Source organism: Nematolebias whitei, chromosome 3, assembly GCF_014905685.2.
Source record: "Nematolebias whitei isolate Nwh7 chromosome 3, NemWhi1, whole genome shotgun sequence".
Lineage (NCBI taxonomy): Eukaryota > Metazoa > Chordata > Actinopteri > Cyprinodontiformes > Rivulidae > Nematolebias > Nematolebias whitei.
Window position 1 is genome coordinate 19539064 of NC_056500.1, and position 19810 is coordinate 19558873.

At 36.0% G+C, this 19810-nt stretch overlaps 1 protein-coding gene across 3 annotated transcripts in view; it reads right to left on the bottom strand.

Moving 5' to 3' along the window:
• pex5la (peroxisomal biogenesis factor 5-like a) overlaps nt 1–6035 on the bottom strand; it is a 50651-nt gene extending 44616 nt beyond the window's left edge. For all 3 annotated transcript variants that reach the window (XM_037698075.1, XM_037698074.1, XM_037698076.1), the window contains exon 1: nt 5952–6035. In XM_037698075.1, the coding sequence (XP_037554003.1) occupies nt 5952–6020 (69 nt within the window). In that variant the 5' untranslated portion in view covers nt 6021–6035. The remainder of the gene's footprint in view (nt 1–5951) is intronic.
• Nucleotides 6036–19810: the final 13775 nt, after the last annotated feature.

The following is a 19810-nucleotide window of genomic DNA, read 5'->3' on the forward strand; positions in this document are numbered from 1 at the left end:
GTGACTTAAAAGTTGTCTAGGAAGTCGGATAATTATCTCTTTTTTCACTATTTGTTTGACGGGAAGCAGAAAAAAAAAACTTTTCATCAATCAATTCTTCTTTACAGACTCTGCTTCAGGGAATAATTTTAGTAAACATCTAACATGTCACATCTAAAAAACAAAAACAGACAGCTACTGAAAAGCGAAACTAAAAATCTGAACACTGTTTTTGATATATTCTTATTACGAAAATGTCATTTTATAATTTCACCTTTATTACTTGGGACAGTTTAACCCCTTTCTTTGATTTTTTTTTAACACCATCATAACCAATAAAACATTCCAGAAAGTTTCATTTTTATGAACTGTTCATCCAGTTTTCTCCACAGGTTGTTAAAATGTTTGGCTTTTGCTTTTAAAAGATAAAGAAGTGGATGCATGCAGAAAAATCTAAAAAAGTTAAACCTGGTCCTCTGGACATTTAATATCCAGAAGACCAGATTTAACTTTTTTAGATAAAGAAGTGGAGCTTTAGGAATAATAAACCAGGTAAACTTAGTTGTTTGGGGAGCTGCCACTGTGAAAAATTAGCACAACTTTTTTCATGGATCATTCATATTTTTTACATTGTGCACATCACAGTGTCTGTTTACAAACTGCTAGTTGACTCGTCTGTAAAAAGGCAGCAGTGTCCAGAGGAGACCTCAGAGGAGACCTGAGGGCTGGAAACAGAGAACGTCTCTGCAGAGTAAATGACATTCACGAAGGCTCGGGCTCACAGCAGATGAGAGGACGATGACTAGGAAGCTTCTGTCAGTGAGCACCACTTTTCACGTTGTTTTCAAAGCATCTGGTGCTGCCTGACTTGTTTAGTCTATATTTACATGATACAGCAGACAACTTTATTATTTTTTCTCTTTTCTTTATTTTTCATGAAGGTCAGTTCTTTTAATAGATCATTTGAAGCACCCTATATATTATAATCCTTATGTAACGCAGTCATTCCAGACACTTTCAGAAAATAAAGAGTTTCTGACAGGATTATGCCTTAAAGCCCTGCTGAGTCATACACTGCTGAAAGCTAGCTGTGTCAGCATTTCTGAGGAAATACGACAAGGCATTTACAAGAATATTACTGTAATAAACTCCAGTCGACTTGTTGCTGGATTTACTTGCAGGAGAAACATATTAGGAGAAGATGATATATTATCTGAATTATTCAACACTGATCTCATCCTGCAGTTGACTTTAAAGAGTTGACTTTCTTCTACTGCTTGACTTTACTTTTAAGTGATTTATGTTCTAGAGATTTAGAAAAATGTGGTGAATCTGACACATTAATGGTTAAAGCTGCTTTCAGATGATGAATAACAAATAAAAACCAATTAATGTATGAATCTAAACTTTATTGTGCATTGACAGTTTTGTCCATTTCTGTTGTTTCCTCCCTTTATTTAGGTTGTTTAATAAAAACTCAACTTGTGATTGTTTTAACTTGGGCAGAGAGGAACCACAGGGACCTGACTTTTCATTTTCCCATTAATGATTTTTTCCCCCATATAGTTTCAACAAACATGGCAGCTTTTCTTCAAGTTATAAAGTTGTTTACATAATTATTGTAATAGTTGTGTTGCCACAAACCATTTCCTGTGATTTGCAATTCAGTGGAAAAGACGTCATCCTAAGTTTCCTTCTCCACTAATCCAGAAAATAGAGACCGGCAATCAGCCATTTTTTGGTCCAGGGTGATGTGTCATGCACAACGCAGGTAGCATGCAAATACTAATTATAGGTAAACCCAGAAGAGGAGCTTATTGAGCTGTTTGCTTATTACTCTCACCTACATGGAAGCTGGTGTCGTCACCTGCTGACATTTACCGCTCTCACTCCCCTCCCACGATACCATTTTTCCACATCTCCTGTGCGAAGCATTTTTGTCATTTTGTTTACAAGTGCCATGAGAGGTAATCTAGAAAATTATGCAATGGAAAAGCTCAGCTAATTGTGCCACTTGGGCTTAACTCCAGGAGATCTCTTAGATGCTGTTGCCAAGGGAGCTGTGTAGTTAGACTTGAAACCTTGGAGGAGGAGAGACTGAGAGGAGGACAGGAGGAGACAGCAAAGACAGAAAACAAGCCACTGGATGAAGAGTAAAAGTATAATAAAATCTGAATAACTGTTAAAAACAAAAATAAATCATATTAGGCTAGCAAATGTCTTATGTTTTATAAATACAAACTGTTTAAAATTTATTTAAAATTCTTTTGTTTCTGTATTTTATTGAGAAAGTTTGTCATTTTGATTATTTTCTCATTTTTAAAGATCTTCTGTAATACGTCCATAAGACTACACTGCAGTTTTGAATTTTACACGTTTTTGTATTAGATTCACATTAGTCTTTGGTCTAAACTTTTCTTGCCTCTAGTGGTCAGGTGTATAGTTAGCAAACCAACTCATTTTAAAAGTTTGAATTTTTTACAATTTAATTTTATAATGTTATAAAATGTTCTCCTGTCATCTAAAGAAACATGTTGAGTTCTCAACAAACTCCCTTCGACCAACATGGAGGCTTTTCTGCATGTTGCTTTAAATTTTATTGTTTGTCAATGTCAAACTTTGGATATTAAGTTATTTATCACCCGTTGCCAAACTTCACTTCTAAAATTCAAGATGTTTCCCACACCCATTAACCTAACGAACACAAACATGATTATAAGTGACCTTCACAGATAACTAAAATTTGGTGTGGCAGTAGATGAGACTCATCCCCAACATACACAGATCTTTACTTTAGGTACCACAATTGAAGATGACCATCACAACCAATCAACCTTGAAAGACACAAAAGTTGCTGTAATTTACATATTTTGAGCTGACATTTGATGTGGCAGCTGCTAAAAGTCATTCCCAACACATAGAGTGATCAGAAGAGATCTCACATAAAGCATTTTTATATTCATAAATACTACAACTCTGTCATATTTGAACATAAAATGATCTTCGTTTAAAATGCTGACATAAAAAGATGGCAGGCTAAATGCATTCTTCTGAGGAATGATTGGCTTTTAAATACATAATTAGGACCACATGTCCATGTTTTACTGATAAACTCAACAATATATGGCGGCGCGAGACGTGTTTCCTTCTGATAGCATTAATCTACAACACAAAGCCAAAGCTTAGTTACCACAAGTGAAAGACAAAGGTTTCATTAGTCATTCAGTTTGTGTTTATTTTACTGAAAGAGTTTAACCATTGTAGCATAAAAATGAAGTCCTTACCCAGGAGGAAAAAAACATCCATGGAAGAACCCTTTTATTTTTGCAGCACAGACATAAAAAATTAAGCAGCTGCTTTTTGTAAAACAATGCTGACTTGCAGCAGCTGCACCCTCCTGCATGTGAGCTTGCAAAAAGTTTGTATTTAAGTTAATACAATAACCAGCTTTGCTTAATTCTAGGAGTTTATATTTGGCATGCAATAATTGTCTTACCTTTCTAACTAAACATACGTGCATGTCTTAAACAATATACTTGTATATTCTACATAAAACACAACAACAGTGACTGAAGTAAAAGCGTTTGTCCTACGTTTGACTCAGTGTTTTGTTCTTCTTATGGTTAGCCTGCACATCATTCACGGGAATTGTAGAAAATATAAAATCTGTTTAAATGTGAATAAATGAATTTGTATTAATAGCATTTCATGGTTATCTTAAAATCTGACTGCCAATCACTTGAGCTAAGTGCAATTATTTTACATGTGGTAATAGTTGTACTTATTTTTGAGCAAGTATTGAACTCATTGCACTTTTAAATAGTCTTAAAATAAGAAGGAAATCTATCAGTTGAAAAATTGATAAAGAAACTGAAAGTAAAACTGGGCTTCTTTTTTATAAACTGATCCTGTCTAACGCTGAACGATAGGCAACACCTTGTAACTGCGACTTTCCTTCCGGTAATAATACGGTGATATTATTTCCATGAACACTCCTATAAGCACCTTGCAGATGTTGGATGCTGTCTATCATGGCACACTAAGATTCATAATGGGCTGTAACTACCGTACCCATCACTGCACCCTGTATTCATTGATTAACTGGTCATCATTAACTTCACGCAGACTCTCCCACTGGTACATTTTCATCTTTAAATCACTCCTTGGTCTTCTGCCTTCATACATCTCCTAAATGTCACTTCGCTACAGTGTGTGCTCTCAAGACATCATTACCTGCAGTGTCCCCTCAGTGCAGATCAAACTAGGCAACAGGGCCTTCTCCTACTCCTGTAACCTGGAACATCTTGCAAAAACATCTGAAGATGTCGACTTTGACCACTTTAAATTATTTTAGACAACCGCTAAGTTCATGGCAAAAACCAATACAGACACGTTCCTGTTTGTAGTTTTTTACACCGTTTTATAATGGAGCTGTTTTTGTTTTGTTTTTATATAATTTATTTTATTTACTTTTCATTTTATATGTTTTTATATGATCACCTATTGTTGTCTGTACCTCATCTGTGTTCTTTGTTTAAGCAGGTCTCTCTTGTAAATGAGTCGTCATGACTCAGTGAGACTAACCTGTTTAAATAAAGGTTGAATGAAAAAAACATCAGTGAAGAAAGCAGAGGACTAATAAAAATTATGAGAAGTTGATATGTGTTGACTCAGTCTTTCTTGTTCTATTATTGAGACGGTTGTCTGTCCTGTCCTCTCCTGTCTGCACCTCCCTGTTTTTTCTTCTCGTGTTCCTGCTCCTGTGCACAGCTGACCCAAATCCTAATCACTGCAGGTGTTCCTCACTCGTTTCATTAGTGTCAGTATAAAGTCTCTATCTGTTCACTCCCTTTAGTATCTGGGCATTAGGTTCTATCCTTTTCACTGTGTCCACGGTCTGGTCTGCTCTTCTTTTGTAATATAAGTTTTGCTGCCACGTCAGCATTTTTATTTAATAAAGCATTATTATTTTTACTCATGAGTCCTCCTGCCTCTGCCTGCACGTGGGGTCGACAAATAACGCCAGATCATGTCAATTATACAGAAATTTAAAGTATGGCAAATTTTCGTTTTCAACATTAAACAGAAGTTATTTTAAAGTTTATAATGTAAAACGTTGCTGCTATGAATGTGCTGATAGTCTGAAAATGCTGAGCAATTATTACCTCCCTTCCACTTCACTGGGAGCATGGTCTCAGTTCTTTGACAGCATATCAAAGCAAACATTGTAATAAAAATGAAAACATGTAGCATGGCACAGGTTCATAAAACATGGACAGAAATAAAAGAGAACACACACACACTCACACACTTTACTATAAGAAAAAAAGCAAACAACACGACGACTAAAGCACAGACTTAATTTGGCTAAAAACTAATAAAGCACATAGAAACACTAAAAGCAGAGCTGCAGGTTGTTTTTTATTACAGAGTTCAGACAGTAGCTCAATGCCATGCTGTGCAGCAAAGCATTTTTGCAAATGCATTTGTGCACAGCTTGTGCTGCTGAGGATTAGCTGCTTATGAGGTGTAAAAAATCATGAATAAGTTTTATTTGACCCAATCAATTATTTATGGAGACCCTTGCATGAAGCCCTCTGTACAGAGCTAAGTATCCTGTATGCTAAATTTTAAAAGCATCATAAATTTTGCAGAGGCTAATTGGAAAAGATAAAAAAGTCATATGGATTATAGCAACAAACTGAGGCTACTTTATAAGATTATTCCTTGAGTAAATGTTGTGACGGAGTTTAAGAGTTTTATACCCCATAGAGCAGCTGGGAATGAAATAATAATCACTCCTTTTGTTAGATACAACAGTCATAAGCCTCAAGAAATGAGTTAGTAGACAGTGGAGGTCGGTTATAGGACACTTAAAGCTTTGCCAGTGATTCAGTGTCACCAACACATGAAGAATTTCCACTTAAAGACGTGGGGGTGAGGACAGAGGGGTCTGGAATGGATCTGCCCACCTTGGTAGTCACTGTGAGGAGGGGCTTCCCTTCTGATGACGCCTTACTTGGTATCTCCTTCAGGACCATGGCAACAGTCTTATCTGCAGCCCTAGAGTCTTTCCCCTACAACAGTGAAATCAACAATGACTTTCGTCAGGACAGTTGGATAACGTCAGAGCTTTTTGCCCCCATTTAAGAGGACCTTACAGAAAAGAGTTCATAATGTGTGATTGCAGGAGGAGGGAAGGGAGGTGAGGTGTCTAACACCGCGTGTAGACATTTCCACAGCACTATGGCAATGATAAGGGGGGTCACTGCACAATGTACACATTAGACTGCAGACACACGTGAGTATGGTCATCCACAGCAATACTTTTAAACACTAGGATGGCAAATTATTAAAAATAGATTAATTTGTTATAACTCTAAAACATGAATGGGAAATTAATAATACACTGTGATCTCAGCTAAAACTACAGCCAGAAAAAAACTGAATCTTAGAAATAAACAAATGGATAAAATGAAACTATTCTAATATGTACAATATTTACAACCAAAGTATCTTCTCTATTTCTAGATTTACCTTTTAATGTTTTAGTTTACATGTAAATTTACGATGTACCAGTGTGAATAAAATTGTGCTTTTTATGTATTTGATTTCAGATTTGGGATTGAACTGGTTCACTGGTAGACAAAACATATTTATTGCTACTGCCTAAATTATTTTTCATATTTTTTTAACTGTATTTTCATTTAACCTGATTTGCATTATGTATAATAAAAATTATAATTTTATGTAAATTTATTTAAAATGTAAAACAACTAAACAAAACATTATTCTGTTAATGCCTCACTGTGGTTGAAATAGAAGAATATAATCTTGACATTTCATCAATAGTGTTTTTTTAAAGCATTTTACACACATTGCTGTTTGGATGGCAGTTGAAACTATATTGATTTACCATCAGTCATGGTTCAAAATTAATGTTTATTTATTGCATTCTTGTTGTATTGAAGCTTCTCAGACAGTTGAGGTACACATTGTGTGGCTTAAAGACAAAATGACTATTCTGGTTCTGAATTGGGGTTTTTCCCTTCATACAAATTATGTATTTTGTCAATAACACATTTCAAAATTGAGAAAAACCTTTAAACTCCTCAGCAGTTTTGTTTAGTGAGTGAGTTTTCTTTGTGGTGATCACAGTTGAAGCTTACGCTCATACTGAAACCTGTTGTGTGCCACAGTATTTATTGCTCACATAAGTGTCTGTACCTGCTTGTTGGTTTGTTAGCAAAATATCTCATGAACCACTGCCCTTTTTTCAATGAAACTCAATAAGCAGTCTTTTGATACACATCTACAACAGATTGCCTTTTGACATGATTTTCAAGATGGCTGCCACACCTTAGCAACATTAGCTAACACAAAAATGACTTATTAAGTTATAAGTTAAGAGTTATTAAGTACAAGTTATTCTTACAATTAACTGAGCTAAAATTTTATGTGAGTCATTACCAACACATACTACGAGCACTAACAGATCAATAGATAACTGCCCTCTATGGACCATCATCAGCCCATTGTTAAACCCACCCACACTAACCAGTACTTGTAGTTTGACTCCCATCACCCTCTGGAGCACAAGTTAGGAGTCATCAGGACTCTGTATCACAGAGCAGACAGCATCCCCACTAACTCAGGAGCCAGGCAGAAGGAGAAATCCCACACAAGACAGGCTCTAGAGCAATGTGGATATCCTAACTGGGCATTCCTGAAAGCAGAGAAGAAGCCCAAACAGGACTCCAGTCAGCCATCAGGTGAAAAGGAGGAACCCAGACCAGAGAGTCAGAGTCAGAGTCAGAGTTTCTTTATTGTCATTCGCACCTCATGTGGTACATGTGGTGGAGCGAAATTATGTACACAGGGTCCCAGTTACATCCAACAATAAAATGTATAAGAAAAACAGTAATAACATCTAAGATATGGAATGACCAGTGGTCATTCCATATGTTGAGGGGTTTCAGAGACGTTTATTTTCTAAACATAATGTCCCAGTGGCTTTTAAACCCCAAAATACATTACGGCAAAGACTGGTTCATCCCAAAGATCCAGTCCCCCGGCACAAACAGAGTAATGTTGTGTATGCTGTTCAGTGTCAGGAGGGCTGTGATCAGTCTTACATCGGGGAAACTAAACAGCCACTGGCCAAAAGGATGGCCCAGCACAGAAGATCAACATCATCAGGCCAGGACTCTGCGGTCTACACTCATCTCCAGGCCAGCGGTCACTCTTTCAGTGATGAAGATGTTCACATCCTGGACAGAGAGGAACGATGGTGTGAGAGAGGAGTAAAGGAGGCCATCTTTGTGAAAAGAAACCATCCATCATTAAACGGGGTGGAGGCCTCCGTGTTCAACTGTCCCCCTCTTACAATGCTTTTATTGCTAGTATCACTCAGCCCTCTGTGAATAGTAAACAGCCATCAGGGCTCTAACAACCAATTGTCAGGCTGATGGTCCTCCTTGATCATGTGAACAGCTAGTTTTGGATGTCACCAGCAAACTGGCTGATCCACTATGAGAAGGTGCTATTTATAAAACTGAGTTTATTGCAGCGCCTCAGACTGAAGTCTTCGATAAAAGATGAACCGTTTAAACAAAGAAAAATCTGTCCAGAGGACCTGACTTAAACTGGTTAGACAGCAGTGTTGGCTATGTCTGATAACTGCTAACTCTACTCCACATGTAAATCAAATTGATTATCTGACTTTAAGACAAAGATTAGACCACACATTCTTCTAATTCAGAACAGGCACCTGCTCAAGCTAAATGACAGATATTTATTGTATGCCATTAATCACTTTAAGAAATCCTGAATAGGCAGAATCCCAGAGTTCTTAAAATACAGAATGCTCGTATGCAGATAAATGTAGTGAAAGCTGTCATTCATCACACTCTGGTTTTACGTTTTGACTCAGTGAAGCCCTCTGTTCAGAACATGAAACAAACAGAAAGCCTTTTAGCCAAATCTTATTAGGCCATTTTATATTTCAGCTTGCAAGAAATAATAAATGAGGTTTTTCTTCCACTGATGTCCTCAAATGATCAAATCCCAAAATGCATGTACCGAGCCCAGAGGTAGACTTCCCTTAAAAGCCCAATGCTCTTGATAAAGCACCTGCTCCCTGTCTCTGGCTCAGACTCACTCAGTGGAAATCAACAGCATGCTTTGCTCAGATGTAGCCAGGAGCGAGGCAGCATCTGCAAAGAATACATCAAAAAATGTGGTTGAAGTTGTTTGGCCTAAACTGAAAACGAGATGTTGAATGTTTAAATGTTGCAAGACAATAGAGTGGAGGCTCATCCACTAGCCCAGAAATTGTTTGCATTGATTTACAAGTTTGTTTTACACAATTTGTGATGCACTGGCCTGATGGGATTTGGTGAGTAGAGATAAGATGTTCAATAATATTTTATTTTCCATTTCCACTGACAAATTATTTCATCTGTTTTTATTATTGTCCCCACAAAAACCCCCAAAACCTTAATTATTTTACCAAGTAATGGTGTTCGCAGATAATGCATTTCAAAGATCTTATGCCTCTTGAAATTTTTTCCCCCCATTTCATTGCAGAATGAAGTTCCTTGACTGTTTTTTGGCTGTGCCTATTTTAGGGGATGTGTAAGCACACGACTGACACTTTGACATTTCATCTGTCATTATATAAAGATTTATTTCATGTTATGAGAATTGTACATTTCTTTTGCTAAAATTAAGGCTGCAAAATTTTTTAGGAGAATGAATAATGGAATAAATCTTTAGCCATGTACAAAAAGTTTTACTGGAATAAATATTTGTTCTATTTCACAGAGTGAAATTTAGCAGTGATGGAGAAAAGTGAAAACCTTTAAAGAGTGGTTTAAACTTTCTATGAGGAACTACATCAGCTGTATGAATCAATGCAGTGTAATTTCTGATGCATTTCTCTGAGTTCACTACTTGCACAATTGTCTCTTGGCGTCAGAGAGAAGCTGCGAACAATAGCACCTCTGCAAATGGAAAATTGATTGCAGGGAGGGAAGAGCTTTCAGGATTTGAGTAGAAAACACTGAGCTACACAGTCTCAGATATTAACAACAAAGGGACAGTTGCAGTATCGGAGTGAATCGAGGATATTGTTTAGATGATTAAGTCAGGTCCTCCACACCCAAACACATCTATTTTAAAGACACAACTCCACAAAAGCCTGTAAACATTACTCAAAACTAAGAGCACAATGTGTTCAGCTCATATGTTTTACTCTAACAACAATTCATTACACTGCTATTTATTCACTTATTAATTCAATCACAATTTTATGGTATATAAGAGACAAAGATAAACTGTACCATCAGATTTCCTTGACTGGAGCTAAACTATTACAGCAAAGTTGACAAAAAAAGTTTCTTCTTAAATTTCTTATCTTAAATCACATCAGCGTGATACCAAACGTTTGAGCAACGTCAAATTTACAAGAAAATGTTAAATAAAAGGAAAACCGTGTTTTTTGCCCTATAAGTAGCAGGGTTTTTAGTGCATAATTTGCATGGCCTGCGACTTATATGCCGAAGCAACGTATTTATGGATTTTTTTCCCCCATATTTATAAACCCATTTTGGACTGAGATATGACTGTTTTCATTCATTCTGACTGAAAATATTGAACACTATCCAACCATTTTCAGTCAGGTCATCTGGACAGTTTCTTTTATTTGTGCTGAAACGTTTCACCTTCCATCCAGAAGGCTTCATCAGTCAAGGAATCACCCTGAACACTATCATTTTCAGACGCTAGATGGCACTCGAGAAGTATGGCATGCCGTTGTATCATGTAATAGGTAAAAGTGGGTATTAATGACACAATCGCCTTGCCATATTCAGCCACCATCGTCCAGCTTGCTTGGAGCAACTGTCAAATCAGCTTCAATTCATTGTGCCATCCTGCTGAAACATTAAAGTGCATTTATTAAGTAAAAGTTCAACTGAGACACACCTTTACTATAAAGTCGAGCAAACAAACAATTGTTTTAGGTGTTTATCTTCTGAAATTTTGAAGAAATGTGCAGCGTTCTTCCTTCCTGATTTCCTCCCTGTCTGCACGCTCCCAGAGCTCCGAGGCAGGGAATACTTTTGAAATACAGCTGATTTGACTGTTAAAGTCCTTTTTTATTAAGTAAAAGTTCAACTGAGATGCACCTTTTACTATAAAGTAGAGCAAACAAATAAATGTTTTTAGGTGGTTATCTTGTTACATTTTGAAGAAATGCACAGAGACTCATCCCTCTGCGCTTGCCCACTTACGCAAATCGGCTTTTGAAATTCAGCTGATTTGACCATCAAAGTGCATTTATTAAGAAAAAGTTAGATTGAGACACACCTTTGCTATAATTTCGAGCAAACAAATAATTGTTTTTAAGTGTTAATCTTGTTAAATTATTGCTAAAGTCCTCCCGTGCATGCTCTTGCGGCCGCCATGTGGCAGCTGATCGATTTTTGACATATTTCCGGGTTCGGCCCACATTTCTGTGTTGTCAGCGGTGACACATAATAGATGCGACGTATTTATGGATTTTTCCACTTTATTAGACATATTTGGACTGATGCAACCTATAGGGCGGAGCGACGTGTACGGTGAAAAATACGGTAATTGCAATGCAGACACACTCATACTGAAACAGAAAATACAAAGTAATTATAATCTCCCAACAGTGCTAGTTTTTTTTAAATGTTTTAAAATAAAGTGGAATTATCTCCTTGAATGTTGCTGTACATTTTCACATTTATTGCTGTTATTTCAAATTTGATGACTCAGAGTGAGTTTTTGTCGCTGTGACATTTTCTGCCACCGTTTATTGGCTGTCATACACTTTATAGTTTGGTTCTTGTAATGAACGTGGAAAGATGGTAGCAAACTCAAAAGGGTCAGAAAAAACTACAGCCTGACATATTTTGAAAAGTAATAGCAAGATTTTGGCCAGGAATTTATAGTGTGTGTTTGTTTCTTTTTTGGATGATGTCAGCTGATACAAATCATCACGATCTAAATGACACAGCAGCCGAGGGACATTTAGCTTCAGTCTACTTGCGCAGAAACCCTTAAAGCTAGCTTGAAGAGGATGAATTTATTAAACTTCAGACAAGCATAAAGACTTGAAAAATGTTTCTTAAATATACGCCAGTCATATACTTCATCTAGCTGTTAAATAAAGCTAATTAATTCTCAGAATGCTGCTTTGTCTGTAAAGCAAATTGCTTTTATGCTAGGGGCATATTAATCTTATTTATTTACTATTAATAAAATGCATAAGCCTGAAACAAGCACTGTGGAGGATTTACTCCTTGGTTACCCTCTTTCCTCCATGACAACAGTATAACTCAAGCTGCTGAACTAATTGGAGGCATCAAATATTTCTTGGCAAACTGTCCCTTTTATATTTTGCTTGCAGGGCAGAAAAATTGGAAAATCTTTGTAATAACTTAAAAAGCTGTTTTTTTTTTTTTTTCAATGAAATCCCCCAAACTAGAAGACAGTCCATTATATATATATATATATATATATAATTTGGGAAAACTAAATATTATGTGCACATTTGCTAAGACAAGCCTGAAACATGATGAGCAAAAAACTACACGTGGTTTTAGTTTGGCTCCAACCAAAACATTTAGAACAAGATGATTAAAATGTCATTGATACAAGACAATATTTGTTTTAATATTTTTGTTTGAATATTTTTATTTCACAAGTGTTTATAGCAAGAATTGTTACTTTGTGGGCTCCATTTTTGCTTATAGGAGAACCATTATCAATTTTTCTAAACACTAGCGTCTTTTTCAACTTTATGCTGAGCTGTAAGGCTTTTTTAAATACTCAAGTGCTATCACTTCTTTTTAAAAGTAAAACACAAAAAGAGATTTAATTGGACAAAAGTTCACATTTTATTTCAGTTGACAATTCAGTTGTTTGAAATTGGACAAGGTTTTAGTGTCTGCACACACATGACATAAATGGATGTTCAGCTGATCTGTATAGACATGTCTGATTGCCACTATTGTTCCTCGTAACTCGTGATAGACAAGTCTGTATGGATTCAGGCTTTTGTGATGTTTCCAATTCTTGAGTCAACTAAAGAAGCTTTGGGGGATTTAAAAGCCACCCTGTGGTGGCATTTCAACACATGCAGCATTTAACGACTGGCATATTGGATTTCAGTCATAAATCAGATCCTAGAAAAATACTTATTTATGCATCACATTGTGATTTTTTTTTTTTTTTTAGTTTGGACCAGGACAGGACAAACAACAAGAAACAATAATGAGGAAAGTGATGAAATATAAAAAGCTGTTTTTGTTTGCTCTGTAACAGTTTTGTAGCTTCAGCATCTCTGAAAATTAGATCATAAAACTGTGACTAATGGAAGCACAAAAACAGTCGATGCTTCACGCAACTCACTAACTGGAGCATTGATCACTTTTTGTTTTTAGCAAAAAAAAAAAAAGATTATTGTTATTTTTATGCAGATTTGAAAATCTTGATGAGGCTCTCATTGCTACAAAAGCAACATCATGTGTGAATTCACACTTGAAATGAAGTGTTAACTTTAAATAAAACAAACAAACAATAAAAAGTGATAATAAAACTCAAACCCAGTGGTGCATCAGTAATCACCCAGAATTCCTAAAAGACAAGCGTGCTAAAACACTTGACCTTAATGCAATTTATTCTTGATAGAAAAAAAACAACTCTTTATTTTGTTAAAACATAATCTGAACATTGTTGCACGTGCAGTCCTCCAGTTGTGTATCAATAGTTAATTAACTGCAGTTGCATTACACTCAAGCCATATCGTTTTTATTCATGATTATCTTCACACCCCAGAAAATCATCATTTATTTGACTCCCTATTATTCTAATTTCATAAAAGATCAGCTGGATGTATTTTATTTTGCAGAGGATGTGCCTTGAATGAAGTGATGCTGGAGAAAAGGCAGAGGACAGTAATGCCCCATAATGGTTACAGATAGAGGGAAACCATCCCGGAGGCTTGGGACAGCTGAGCAAACACAGTTTAAATAGGAACTAGTACAAAGACATCAAGCTGTTTGGTTTATGCCAAAGCATGGCAGCTCAAATGCCCACAAATCCAAGTTTTGATCGGCAAGAGTCGACTGGCTGTGCTAATAGATATCTCAGCTGAGGCAAAAATGTTATTATCTGCAAGGACACCAGCAGTTGCTGCAAAGCTGTTTTCAAAGGTCACAAACTTATCCAAATGCTGAGAAAGACAAATATAATTTGAAGGAAAAAACTTTATTTTTTAAGTTGAAGAAATATTATTCGATTTTTTTCTTTCAATTGACCAAATACTAGATTTTACAGGAAAAGATGAAAGAATCTAAATTAAAAAACCCAACAACTTTAAGTTGGTATTATAGTTTGTTATATATATCCATGTTTGTCAGAAGTTGTGGAGCTCTATAGGCACAGAAGGTTTGCATAAATAGTTACCTGTGTTGTAATGCAACTAAATGCAGTTTTGAAGTCTTTCTAAATCAGCCACGTGTTTAGAAAGTGTGTGTTGTTTCCTCTAAAACATAACCTCACATTCTGCAGGACTTGGGCTTGTCTAAAGGTAATAATATTTAAACATCTGCTTTGCATTTATGCACACATTGTGTTTTGAGAGTTTAAAAAATAATCTTAAATTAAAAAACAATGTTATGTTCAAAAAGTATAGGATAATATTAATTTTAATCTGAAATTCCTATTTTTTTTTAAGTATTTGAAGACATTTATATCCCAGTTAAAACACGAATGAACAAAATATCAATATTGAAATTTTACTGATATTGATCTCTGTTGTTTTATAAATGTTTTAGTTAAAATTTATTGCTGTAGTGTAATTATTCTGACTGTGGTGATTAGGATTTCAGGACTCCTTTAAGGGCCAGCGGATATTCAGGCCATTATTATATCCATGTACATCAATAGAAATGAAGTTCTAGTTCTCTTGAGCCTTTGATTTGGATAATAAAATAATATTATAAAAGTTATTCAACAATGAATAGTTTTATGTCTAACACAAGCCAAAAACCAACCTTAAAAAAAATTTTGTTCTTTGTTTTTTTTTTTTTTTTGTCTTCAGACAGATAATGTTCCAAGTCTGTCATAAAATTCAATGAAAATATAAACGAAAGATTTCATCAAGTTTTGGATCCCAAAATCTGTCTGATTGAATGTTCAGCCTCTGCTCTAATATTGATAAATGAATGAAAAGAATCACCTGCTGACCATTATTAGACCCCCATGCATTAGTCCAGAGGAGGGTCTGATGACCTCAATGTGTACAATAATTTCCCCATCAATCACTTTTCACCATGAATCACATTAAAATGATAATTTACTATAAATGGCATCAAGCGTCTCATTCAGCTTTGTAATCTATTGTTGCAGACTTGTGGCTCTGCGTTGGACAGACGAGGTTCTGGGCGGAGAGCAACTCGGGCAAATAAGATGAATGTATTCCTGATGTAACGGGACGTGTCCTCGCATCCAGCTGAAATATAAAAGCCCATTAGCTTGTGACACAAACGAACCCCCCCCCCCCCCCCCCACACACACACAAAGTGTTTTGGACATTACTAAATTAGCAAGTTAAATTTTAAAATGACATAAAATATTAAAAAGTTAATTGTGCTTTACTCTTGTAATGATTGAGAATAAATTTAAGCAGACCTGCTAATCATGTTTAGATTGCAAAGTTAAATCATTTTTTTTTCTTTACAATAATGTGCTGCAAAGACAAAAGACAAATTAATATTTTGTTCCTGCTAATTGGAGAAGCTGAATGTCCTTGTAGTTCAGAAGCTTTGGAAGATGTTGTGTAGACTGCAGTTTAATAAGACGAAGTGTTTTGAATGAAATATTTGGAATAACTGTCTGGACTTATAGGTCAGACAGCATCTGTGTGTCCTTACATCACCAAATCTTCATGTGTTGTTGTAGCTGTGTTACTACAAAGGCAAATTTTACAAATGCAGTAAATTACTTTGTTGCTTTCTCTGTTCTTCATTATGATCTGCCCCTTGTATTCATAAAATCTGTTCGGCACATCTAGCAGTCTGGAATAGATGTTGTTGTGAGGCATTTTGGTTCACAACACTCCTCCTTTGAATAAACTGTGGTTTAAGAAGCAAGAGCATGGGATATGTCTTAGTCCTGCAGATATCAGCTCTTCTATAGTCTGGATTAGATGTGCGCACAATAAGGTGTTTCACAGTTCAGATTTTTAAGAAATAATGTTAGCAAAATTGCACAATTTCTGCTTTTTTCATTGCCTTTTTTAATTTCATCCAACATTTTTCATGCATCCTTGTACAGATACTCTTTGACTGCTTGTATTGACCGTCACATGTGCGAACTATTGTCATTATATGCATCTGGAGTTTGCACAAAACATTTTATCCAACTGCATGGTCTATATGTAGCCAAAAGATAAATAAAACTGTAAACGTGAGTTGAGTTGCATCTGATGTTTGGTTGTGGTATAAATTTAGACAACTGAATAAACACTCTGTACATTTTACAATCACAGTTAAACATCCACTTAAAAATGTATCTAAATTACACAAACTCTTACACTTTTTTTGTACCTTGGGCTATTACTTTTGGATTATGAACTTGTTAACACACAATCTCCAAGGAGTGCAATAGTGTCACCAGCTTTTCTTTAGCCAAGACAGGGCTGGACATTTTGCCAGAGGACAAAGGCAAATGATGTGCAAAAATAAGTAAAACAGCTCATTCTGAGATGAACACCTAACATCTCCAAACACTCCTGTATTTCTGTTCAAAATGAGGATTTGAGTGAGTTTGAAATGTTTAAATCTGAGAGCAAACCAAAAGGTAACACTCTCCATGTTTTGTCAATGATACAAGATGCTATGGAGTCCAAAATTCAAATGTATGCCTTTTTTTCCTCAGGTGGTCAAAAAAGTCACTGCAGACCAGTGCTATGAACAAACGTTGAGATAAATAAGAAGGTGGTTAACAGACCTCAGCATGATGCACATGAACCTTTCAACTCTGAGGGGAGAGATGTGTGGATACTGTTGGCATATGTTGAAACATGAACAAGAAACACAGACGGCAGCTCATAAAACATTAACCTCGGATCACAGAGCACGAACAAAGCATGTCAGCTTCAAATTTAGCTCCAACATGGAGCCAATTCAATGGACTAATTGTAACCTTCATCAGAGGATGCATGTTTTACTCGTTAATATGTATGCTCTCAGGACTCTGTAGAGTCGACACTTTGATGCAAATATTTGTGAAACAGAGAGGAAAAAACAGGTCAGCAAGTTTCTGTGTCAGCAAAAAAATTGGCTTCTTGTGTTCATTTTGGATGGCTCATGTCCGCTCCCAGTTGGAACGCTCATATTGGGACTTTATTATTTAATTATGAATTTTAAATCTAATTATAAAACACAATTCGGCACACACACAAAAGAAAATCCTGTTTTTTGTATAAGCTGACAATGGGAAAGGAGGGGGTACATATACACGTGTTTGTGTGTGTGTGTGTGTGTGTACTTTGTGTGTGTATTTATATATATATATATATATATATATATATATTTTTTTTTCTTCTTTTATAAATATGTCAAAATGTGTCAATAAAACACATGTACTGTACATGACTGGAGATAGTGTATTTTATTTAAAAAGACAAAACATAAGTAATTACCTAATACCTATTTCACTTTTTCCCTTATTAACTAACGCTGACGTAGTCAATTTTTGTCATAAAAAAAAAAAAACCTGATTCACTGTGTGGATTTTTCATTCCACTTTACATTTTTAATGCAGCTTATTGCAGCACTTGGATAACATTTATCTCATCCAAGCTATGTTTCTTCAAGCTTTGGTTCAGGCTCTGTTGTACACGCTGAGGGCAATAAATGGCTCAATGCATTTTGTTTAGTTTCTTCCTAACATGCTCTTCTTTCTTCACTCCCCCTAAAGCTGTATGCTGTCTCCAGAGATGTTTCCTCCATCAGGTAACAAGACAAAAAATAATAACCTTTGTTTAGGTCTGCACAGTTCTCGACAGAAGATTGATTTTTCCTTTTTGATTTCAGCTCTTTAGATTACTTGTTGTGTATCGAGACTGAAGGCCAAGATTGAATTGTGCTCCTTTAAAGTGAGTCCATATGTGCACAGATCATTCTTGTTTTGGGGAAAACACACTGATGTGTTTTTATGGACATGTCAACCACAAGGACAGAGAGAGAAGGCTTTAATTTGAGCGGTCATGACCAAGTAGTTAGAGGACGAACAAATCAACCCTGCAAGGCCTGCAGTTATCAATAATTGAAGCAATGTGGGACTTTAAGTTCTGAATGTTCTGCTATTTTTACCATTGTTTACATTTTTGTTTGCTACTTTCACATCAGAGACAGCTTTCGTTGATCTTTATTTTACACATTCAGATATTTGAGCCAAGTATTGTGATTTCCACTAAAAATATTTAAAACACTTTGCACCAAAAATTCAAATTTTTGACTTTCTTGTTTAAAACCCTAGATTAACTGTATATTAGCCCTCAAGAAAGGCCCTCTTTATACTGATATAAGAGGCAACCATCTTCACCCTTCCATAAAATGTTTTCCCCACTTGACATGTCTTCACCACCTCAGTGCTGCAGCCTCAATTATTGTGCTGTTTTCTAGCAGTGTGCACATGTTTGCAGCCAAGGCCAAGGACAACCCCAGGGGCTTGATTATAACACGTGTGAAAAGTGCATTAATTAAAGTGGGGTAAACATGCTATTTAGAGTAAATAATGTGCATGCAAAATGTAAAATTCAACCTGTAAATAACATCAATTCTACCAAAGCCCAGTGAGCATCAATGGGGTGACTGTGGCGCAGTGGTAGGGCAGTTACTTTAGGACCAGACAGTTATAGGTTCGATTTCCCATCATGGCCACATGTTGCAGTGTCCTGAGCAAGACACCTAATCTCTAACTGACCCCTAGAAGCTTTAAGAGCTGCCCACTGCTGTTGTGTGTATCTCACGTGTGTGATGAATTAGATGCAGAGGACACATTTTGTTATGTGTGCATGGAATGATGAACACACATTTCACTTCACTTCATTTAATTTACATTACAAAAACACCTCATGTCGATTACTCTTTTACATTTGATACTTTTCAGTAGACAGTGCACATACTCCCTACTTATTATAACATTAAGAAACTTGCAAGAAAAATGAGCAGCAAGCCAACATTCTGCAGGAAAAAAAAAATATTCTCAAATGAATCTCACTTTCACACTTGAGACACACCTAAATGATTTAGAGGTCTAGTCATCTCTTCAGAAGCAGGACAGACTCAAAAGGCACAACAAAGACTGTGGCTTATTTAGCCAGCCTTTAAACTCTCCAATCTAATTTGACATGACAGCATCTGTAGGAGGCAAGTTAAATCCAAACAGACCCCATCTCACAATGCTCAGGGATCAAAAGACACATCGGTAACATCTCAGGGCCAGACACACCAGGAGAACCTCAGATATTTTTTATATTTTTTATTTTATATATGCATTGACCTGGTAAAGGTGCTGCTGTGGCAAAAGGTGACCTATTCAATTTTAGATGAACAGTCGTAATGCTTTTGCTGATTCCTTAGATAGAGAACTTTACTAATTGGCTTTTATGTATGTGAATGTTCCTGTAAAGTGCCCTGAGACAACTTTGTTGTGATTTGGCGCTATATAAATAAACTGAATTGAACTGAATTGATAATTATAAATTATCTTCTGTACAGTACAAACT